The sequence below is a fragment of the Ostrea edulis genome, chromosome 3 (assembly GCF_947568905.1).
Source record: "Ostrea edulis chromosome 3, xbOstEdul1.1, whole genome shotgun sequence".
NCBI classification, from domain to species: domain Eukaryota; kingdom Metazoa; phylum Mollusca; class Bivalvia; order Ostreida; family Ostreidae; genus Ostrea; species Ostrea edulis.
This window is the reverse complement of record NC_079166.1, coordinates 36,030,584-36,040,647: the sequence shown is the minus strand read 5'-3', so window position 1 is coordinate 36,040,647 and position 10,064 is coordinate 36,030,584. Positions and strand designations below refer to the sequence as shown.

The 10,064-nt window shown below is 36.4% G+C and overlaps 1 protein-coding gene across 1 annotated transcript; it reads right to left on the bottom strand.

The window, feature by feature from the left end:
- Positions 1-463: 463 nt before the first annotated feature.
- LOC130053541 (uncharacterized) lies at positions 464-1,838 on the bottom strand. Its single transcript, XM_056160880.1, has 2 exons — positions 970-1,838; positions 464-563 (listed from the first exon to the last, which is right to left on the bottom strand). The coding sequence occupies exons 1-2, from the start codon at positions 1,836-1,838 to the stop codon at positions 464-466; spliced, it is 969 nt and encodes a 322-aa protein (XP_056016855.1).
- Positions 1,839-10,064: the final 8,226 nt, after the last annotated feature.

Below are 10,064 nucleotides of genomic sequence, written 5' to 3'. Positions count from 1 at the left end.
CATCACATGGCTTACTATTACCCTACCACGTGACGAACTGTTTCCAGGTCACGTGACAAACTACTGCCCGATTTTTCATGCCTACTCGGGAAACAGTCAAAACTTGCCACTCGGTAGTGGCGAAGACCCGGGAAACTGTTGTCCTCGGCCTATACGGCTTCTGACAACAGTTTCCCGGGTCTTCTCCACTACCTCGGAACAATAATTTTGACTGTTTCCCGAGTAGGCATGAAATAATTGTATACTGTACGCGACATTTCAATACAACAATGGAGAGTTCCCGTTATTTATTTGGTTAGGAAAAACGTACATGATTGCATAACCATTGGGTTTACCAGACTCTGTTTGCAAGAAAATAGCTGTCAAAATCGTCACAGATTCATTCGTGGGTTATGAGTTACCTCCCTCTTTTGACAATATTCTCAAAGAACGCATACATTTTTTAAGTCATTGATATATTTTGTCAACATATGTCTGACACCAGTCGCAGTAGCCGGGCGATTAGGGCACTCGCTTTACAACTGGAAAGTTCCGGTTTCGATTCTCGCAGCGCCTCGTCAAACCTAGGAAATGATCATTTCTTCGTCAAGCATAGATCTGGCATTATAACTGAAAGCCACAGGTCTTTTGAAGAAGGTCCATTGTCACGGTTTGCATTGGTACGATAAAGAACCCTCACTGCTACAGTCGTCCGTCAAATTCTGTGGCACTTTACCTAAAGCTGATGACGTCTAGATACGCGAGTGAAAAAATTCTTTAATGGGACGTAAAACAATATGCAGGGGCGGATCCAGGAATTGCGGTTACGGGGGCGCAACTTTATGAGGATCCCAGTGGGTCCAGGGCGAAGCTCTAGTGGGGGCCCAGGGGGCGAAGCCCCCGGAAGCTCGCAGATTTTATAGGGCTTGAAATATGTCTCCTATTTAGTCATATGTACTATTTTCTATCATTTTTACTTACTTTACTTACTTATCCTCTTCATCCCCGGTGGGACATAAGGCACCAACAAGCTTCCTCCATTTGTCCCTGTCCTTTGCCAAGTGCTGAGCCTGCCCCCAGGTATAACCTTCCCCTTGAAGTTCCGCTTGGATGGTTCTCCTCCAGGTGGTTCGAGGTCTACCTTGCTTTCGTTTCCCTGGTGGTGTCCAGTGCAAGGCAGTTTTTGGAATCTTCTCACTGGGCATTCTCAGAACATGACCTAGCCATCTAAAGCGCCACTGTTTTATCTGTGTTGAGATACTACTACATTTGCTAAGATTGAACAAGTTCTTGTTTGTTATTTTGTTAGGCCAGTATATTTGATGAATTTTTCTGAGGCAGCTGTTATGGAATGCCTCTATCCTCTGTATGTCGCTCTGTATTATTCTCCAGCATTCCGAGCCGTAAAGGAGGACTGATTTCACGTTGCTGTTAAACAACTTCAGCTTGGTGTTTATGCTGAAGTTTTGTGACTTCCAGATTGGCTGAAGTCTGTGAAAGGCTGTACGGGCTTTTGATATTCTTGATTGTATGTCTTTTTTTGCTCCATTATCATTGCTGATTACACTGCCAAGATATGTAAAATCTTCTACATTTACAATTGGATGGTTATTGATGGTAATTGGATCTGTGATTTTCTGGTTTACCACCATCACTTTTGTTTTTGCTATGTTGATGTTTAGTCCGGTCTTTTGGGCATATGAATTTAAGATGTTTGTTTTTTCTTGTAGTTGTCTCTGGGTTGTTGATATTTCTGCTAGGTCATCAGCAAAATCAAGGTCTTCTAATTGTTTAAACATTGTCCACTGTATTCCATTTCTAACAGATGTTGTGTTTCTCTGTATCCAATCTATTACCATCAAGAATAGTATGGGTGATAGAATACATCCTTGACGAACACCAGATTTTTTACTTCGAATGGATCAGAAATGTTGTTTTCTAATATGATGTTGCATTCAAAATTTTGATAGAAGCATTTTATGAGAGTGATAAGTTTCGTTGGTATACCATATGCATGTACTATTTTCTATCATTTTTAATAAGGTGAAATTAATAAAATGACGCTAATTTTAAGGGTTTTTTGGAAAAAATTAAGGTCTCCCAATAAAGTAATTCAAGAAATCAAAAAGATTTTGTCATTTATTTCTTCGGGAGTGGAAGAAATTATTGCTTCTTTGATCGTTTAGTACATTTTTCTACCGTAAAAAATAGACCACGATTTACCAGGTACCTTGCGTCCCCCCTTAAATCCGCCACTGATATGCAAACAACTAACGGAAGACTCATCAGTAGATAATACATGATTACGTCACCGACAACTAATCACAAATAGATCGGAGAGATGTCAGCCATGGCATCTTTCTTTGATCAAAAAATTAATATTCTTTTCGTTTGGAACGTGGGGGGGGGGAGGGGGGGGGGGGCATTGAAGAGATGAATGAGGACAGAAGAGGAAGAAAGTCTACTTGATTCTTTACTGATAACATCTTCGTTTGTTTATTCTACGCTTTTCCTGAAGAATAATTTACAATCAAACAACACCCTCCTTAGTACTTGCGATATAATTTGTTCTTATTCCAAATCTAAAGCTAATTTTAAAAAAGAAATATGCATGTATCATAATTTCGTATTGTTGAAATTCACGTACTTTAAAAACATTGGTAGTGATTGTGGAGACCTGACTGAATTATGAGGGAATCATTATATTGTACAAATTCCATGATTTCACGTGTGTAAGTGACACCCCGTCCTCGCTTTCAGTGTTAAGACATTATAATCCATTTCGATCTTTGGTAAAGCCCAAAATTGTACCACGTAAAATGCAAACCCTTTCGACATATCATTTTACTCTACCCAGCACCCCGTCCCAATGCCTTCTCATTTGCCCTTCTTTGACCTTTTAGTTCATGATAATACCAGAACAATAGGGCCTTATCAGACTGGTATTTCCTCTATCATGTGTGAGATTACAAGGATTTAAATAATATCTTAATTGTTGTAGTTGAGAGTACTGGCATTAGCGTGACATAAACGTTTGCAACTATGAACGCTTGATACTCGTCTCAAGAAAACCGTAGATAATTTCCAAATTCATCAGTCAGTTTTTATCGTTTTCATAAAACTGGATCATATCTTTCTTATAATGCAGGACAACCTACATAGGTCATACACTGAAAGAAGAATCTGGTGTTTTAAAGACTAATTTCTAAATTGAGGTTATTTAAGTTCCATAACCAGCGCGAGTCACAGTAGGAACTCTCTCTCTCTCTCTCTCTCTCTCTCTCTCTCTCTCTCTCTCTCTCTCTCTCTCTAAGTCAATTTCTTTTTTAATTTTCAAAAGCACGAGGCTTGAATTGATGAGCTTGAAAACTTATTATAATGAAGTAACTACTTGCACAATCAGAGACAGAGTTTCGTCGACTGCCTCTATTCAGACAGATGTATACTACTTTTACAGCCTTTCCATCGGAACACGATAAATATAAAAACCTAACAGTATAAAACTTAATTTCTCTCACATCTTTCAATCAAACGTTATGAAATTCGAAATTGATATGTAGTTTGCCACTCAGAAACTATACTGCATGTATCAACTGAATCGTCGCAAGTATAACGGGAAAAAAGTCTGGAACACCAATAGGACAGACTGACAGTGAAACAGAGATGGACAGATGGGGGGACAAATGGAGAAGAAAGCTATAGCCCCTTCTGTTTTACAAACCGGCAGGGGACTAATAACCACTTATGAACGATAAAATGTTATGAATTTTGTTTAATACCAGAACAATTGGCCTTGTCAAAGATGCACATTTTTAACACTTCTTTCATTTAACTGATGTCAACTCTATTGAAATAAACATTTACATGCAGTAGACACAATGCTCTCGATGATCTGTCAAAATGAAATATACAAGGGAAAAGTTCAAAGATTGAAAAATAAAAATAAAACAATCAGAGTTGTCCCAGATTTTTATAACATGTTAGTAAACCAAACCGAACAATTGTGCCAGAGTGATGAAACAAAATAAATAAGGGTCTTAACTTGTTTTCCGCCATATAAACTTTACATTTCGATATCACGGACTAAAAGTTTAATCCTGTGTTGCTGAAATTGTTCAGTATTTCACGGTATATGCCTATCATGACCTATGACCTCAATTCATTCAATTCCACCCGAACTTCCATGTCTCGAAAATAAATGTCTGCATAAGATCAAGTCCTAGAGTTATCACCCCTAATCGCTGTGTTATGCGGGTGATTTGAACAGTGCCATAATAATAATGCTTTACTCATTCCATCGTCAATATTTAGATTTATCTGTTTGCCAGATTTTGTATTTAAAAGTGATAATGTCACAATTGACTGCACTACTACAGATCCAGATTGATTACAATTAATAATTCTATCCTTTCTTATCACGAGATCTAATGACTGATGTCCATTCTAACCTTGAAGGTTCGAAAATCACACCGGGTCAAGGTCTATTCATTATAAAAGATATATTTCATTCGATGTGACACTTCCTTGAATATCACCACAAAATATTTGTGGACATTTATGAACAGGCACGCCCAATCGTTAAATGCATGCATCACACGTCTCCACAAAGGGTATGAACGTTCAGAAAGATAACATAAATCCCACATCTAAAAATATTTCTTAGATTTGGTGAATTCAATTCATTGTAAAGCCTTCCTGTAAAGATTAATCATAAACCCAAATGACCCCCATTAAACAATTTTTACTATTCTTCGTTTTCACTGCGCATGTTCTAATTCAGTGAGAGAGTCCAAAAATGTTGAAGTTGATGACTATGATTCTAAAAATGCACTCAACGCATTTATGAATACATGTATGTATAAAAACTTAGAATTAATGGATTAATCTGCTATAGGATGTTATCAACATGTAGGCATTACACGTACCACTGAGTCTTCTTTATCAGCGCAAAATGGGATAACACCGTGCGAGAGAGAGAGAGAGGAGAGAGGAGAGAGAGAGAGAGAGAGAGAGATTTCCATCACTATTCAACACTGAGAACCTTAAAGTATCGCATCCACAAAGTATACATAGAAGGCCAAACAAAAAACTGATATGGTATAAAGTTCTTAAAGGATCAATGAAACGAACATTCAGATTGTCACCTTATGAAATATATGAAATATACTTTCAGATTACAAACTTTCGTTTCATTTTGGATTTTGAAATAACAACAACAAAATTAATTGATTTATGAGGAAATAATTACAATATATTGTAATCATTTTCCCATACTTACATGTTACAATGAATGAAAGGCGAAGACAACGAACAGTATCAATCTCATACCTCCTACAAGCAATACAAAATAGAGAGTTGGGTAAACACGGATCCCTGGATATACTAGAAGTGGGATCAGGAATGTTACGATATGGATATTCTTTTATCATTTCATGGAAATTAAATACACATTAGTATTATATCTCATTTTCAGAATTCATATTTAAAAGGCATACTGTATGCCCTAGACAAATACATTGTCCGTCCAAATCACTGGAGTTAGCTAAATTCTTAAAAATGTATGCATGGACTATAAATACTATTTAACAAAAGTCGTCGTGAAGATCTTCACTGAAAACTGTTTTACAGTATGACCATTGTCATTTTCTAAATAAATATCACAGTTCTCATTTCTAGTCGGCATGTACGCCATTTGTCATGCACATTTTGGCAGTAAAACCATTTACGTTTTAAAGTTCAAGAGGATAAACCTTTTGCATTCTATTCGAAAAGCTGACACTTCCTGATGCTCATACGTGTCAAAACAGGTAACTCTTTCTCTTGTTATGGTGATCTCCAAGGAAAAAAATTAATGTCAAAACGCAAAATATAATAAAAACGCTTATCTACTATTTGTGTTGATCTCCTAAGAAAATGTCAAAACGCAAAATATGATAAAAACGTTCATTTACTATTTGTGTTGATCTCGAAAGAAAATGTCAAAACGTAAATTATAATCTTCAACTATTATGAATTACATTAGAAATTTCATGTGTATTTTCGTTTTCTCTAAAATTGAATAAAGTGTTGACCGAGAGCAGCGCAACAAAACTTGTGCTAATTTGAAATTTCTAAATGGTTCAGGAGATACAGTGTATCCCTATCCTACACCCCGAGTCATTTGAAACACACTACCACCAGATTAGAATATAAATTGATAGGAAGATACACGAGAACATTTATTGACTGGGTTCTTCTCTTGATACATGAGCATGTTAGAAGTCGTTCGGATATGATATTAACAACGGAAGTCCTGTGTCGTAGTAGGGGTTGGCACGATAAAGAACTCTCACTGCTGCGATCGTAAGTCAAAATTTGTGGCACATCGCTGGTGATGTCTCTAAATGAGTAAAAAAAAAAATGAAATGGGACGTACAAAAAAGATACATTGTACAAACAAAATCACGAATGTGTGCTGCAAAAGCATGACATCAAATTGATTCTGCGACTATTAAGAAATAAATTTAATTTTAAAAAATATTTGAGGGCATGTACAACGACCCCTCACGCCGGCATAGCTCATGTTGCGTGTTCGCGCTTCCTGAATAGTGTGCCGGTATGAAGCATTCCAGCTCATCCTCATGTATCCCCCCCCGAAAAAAAATGTCTGCCGGAATTCCCAGCCATTAAATAGATGTACTATATTCACCAAGAGTCATACACACATTGTTTACAACTCCAAGACATTCATGAGGAAATGGCAATTATCGTAATTTGAAAAGATTCAAAAGGCAAACACATTGGAAATGTAAATTTTAAGATGACAATTTCCCTGCTCTGAATTTTTTTTTTTTTTACAGCTATGATTCAATACATGCATATTAATTTTTCCTTTCCATAACTGGTTTATTTTGTAATAACCTTACTACATCACTGCATGGATGGACCTCTCAATCCCTCGTACCAGGTGTTTCCCTAATCATGGGATTATATTCCAAATAGAGTTGTGCCTGTCTATAAAATTCAAAACTATAAAAGGACATAAAGTTTGATTATTTAGCACGAGGGCATGATAGTGAACATTCTAATTTTAATGCCCTTATTCTTATTTTTATGCCCTTATCTGATAAATTATCATTATGAATGAAAAATTTCGATTTATGCGTTATTAAAATAACTCGGTAAATGCGGTATGGTATTATATGTATGTTAATTTGCTATCAGATAATTATTTAACACATATAGTCAATTTTGACAATCTGACACTTGTCATTAATTACAAAACCAGGAAAAGTTTTTCTTTGTTGTTTTTGGGAGATATGTTCAGAGTCTGCCTCGTTTTGGGATGTCTTCGAGTTAGCACTATGTGATTTTCATGTCAATTTTATCATCTATAGTGAATTAAACATGTTTTTTAATTATTTCGTGTCAAATTGAGAGAGCGATGTCGGTAAATCGAGGAAGAAGTGTAAAGTAGGTTAAGATATTTTGTCCTTGAAGATGCAGATTTTGAATTTTGCAGTTTCCTTGTTTTCAATGCTTTCAAACTTAAGTACAGACCAAAAGGGAAAATTATTTTTAGAAAATGTAAAATCTATGAGGAAATACGATGGAATTTATTTTACCTGACAGAAAGATATTTCCATCTGGGACAGTTTCTTTTTCTCCATCATTGTAAAACTATTGGTAAAATGTATCTTTGTCTTTTATATGAGTTTGTTTCGACGCATCTCTCTCTCTCTCTCTCTCTCTCTCTCTCTCTCTCTCTCTCTCTCTCTCTCTCTCTCTTATTGAATAAATGGTTGCGGTATATGTAGCTCACTTGTTAGCTTCGTGATCGGAAGGCCGTGGGTTCGAGCCCCATTTGTGCCTCAGCTGCCCCAATTCTAAGACGTAAAAATAGGTAGTAACTGCTCTATCGCCAAACGCTCGGCATTCAGGAGTGAGAGTCGTGGGCCTTTCGGACGAGACATTAAAAACTGAGGTCTCGTGTCACGACAGGCGTTGACGCGATAAAGAACCCTCACTGCTACGACCTTGATTGACTTTGCCATGTAAAGGTCTAAATTTGTGTTACTTCATCTACAGCTTGTGACGTCTCAATAAAAGTGAAAAAATTCTGGAAGGGGCGTGAAAACAATGTTATTGAGTACATACATTACCTCATGCTGCAGAGGACTGTTTTCTGCGAAATTGAAAAAAAAGAACTCTTCATTAATCAATGGAAGATAACTTCCGTTAAAGATAAGAGGAGACGTACTGGTTTCTTCAGAGTCACATTTCGAATAGAAATCTCAAAAAAGTAGTATAGAAACTCTTTTGAAAATTAAAAAGAAACGAATTATTTCCAAGTAATAATTACCAGCATTAGAAAAATTCCACATGGGAGCCCCGTAGATTTCCCCAATCCTGCTAGACAAGCCTGATTCCACATGGGAGCCCCGTAGATTTCCTCAATCCTGCTAGCCAAGCCTGATTCCACATGGGAGCCCCGTAGATTTCTCCAATCCTGCTAGACAAGACTGATTCCACATGGGAGCCCCGTAGATTTCCCCAATCCTGCTAGACAAGCCTGATTCCACATGGGAGCCGCGTAGATTTCCCCAATCCTGCTAGACAAGCCTGATTCCACATGGGAGCCCCGTAGATTTCCCCAATCCTGCTAGCCAAGCCTGATTGACTTGTAAAACTTTTACATGTCGCCAGACCAAGGGCTAGTTTAAGAAATATCTTGCGACTAAAATCAGTACTCTTAATAGGTCAAAATTATTTTCATGAACGTAGTTGTGAAGATAAATGTTTTATGTACACATTTTTCAAACTTTTGAATAGACTTGAATTCAAATTTGAATAAAATACATCATTATATGATTGCAAAAAGTATATTTCGTCTTACATCATAAGATCACTTGGTTTTTCAGGAAGAAACTACTGTATGAATATAGCGACATCACTTAGTGACGCAGATGCATTCAATGTCAATTCACGTTATTGAAATACCACATAAAACTTTTGTTTCTTCCATACAATAAAAATATTACCTTGAATATAGGGTTATTGAACTTACGTTTTTGATACTGACACCAGTTCAATGCAAACATTCGCGAGCTTGCGAACAAAGTTTTACATCCAATGATTGCAATTTTCACTAATTAATATGTGTACATTAACTCCTCTATTATAAAGCTAATGCATATTTCAGATGTGTTAAATTCCTGCTCAGTTCATTTTTTTTTCGTCAAGTTTAGAAACTGAAGCTTTATTCGCTCAATTAAACAAGTTTCCAACATTCACCCACTTACATCGATCAATGTTAGTGATATGTTTTAGATTCAATTCTGTTATAGTCCTTTACTTTACGTAAAGGTCGAAATACTACAAGAACTACTAGAGCTAATACCACCAAAAGACATCTGTTCCGCCATCCTTGTTTACAGCTAGAGTGCAATAACGTTAATTTGTACCTGAATCGCTTTGTTGTGAATCAGTTCATTTCACTAAAAATTAGTGTTCAATAATGGTTAAAAAATTGCACGATAAAATTCTCTAGAATTTAGGAACATTTAATTGCTAGCAAATTAAACTATCATACTGAATATGGACAACATACCTTACTAGACCTATTGCCATTATTTTGTACATATTCATGTTGTCGATCATAAGATCGATCGATCGATAGATAGATATATTATTTATCATAACAGACATACTCGATTTGGTAGAACATATTTACATGCATATACAGTGCACACCAAGAGGAAATGTATTCCGTTATTAACAACTTTTGTGTGATTGTAACAGATTCTGTTCTCTCTCTCTCTCTCTCTCTCTCTCTCTCTCTCTCTCTCTCTCTCTCTCTCTCTCTCTCTGGATAATAGATAGATTTGTAATGTCTACCAGTCCCAAAGTCTCATTTATGGCAACGTAAATTTTCAACTTTCTAAATGTTGGCCTTTTTATTTCAAATAAAAGATATATTCGTTTTCTTACACATGCTCTTGTCTAGGGCATTCGAAGTGCAAGTCAAAAGATATAATATCTCCAGATAAACCCGGAGCCCTTTAGAAGTGTATACTTTGATGGAGTTCATTTATGAGGACAATATG

Coding starts and splice junctions, on each gene's coding strand:
- LOC130053541 (XM_056160880.1), bottom strand. CDS start 1,838: ATGGTAATAGATTGGATACAGAGAAACACAACATCTGTTAGAAATGGA. Junction 564..969: donor ACCGGGGATGAAGAGGATAA/GTAAGTAAAGTA, acceptor ATCATTTCCTAG/GTTTGACGAGGCGCTGCGAG.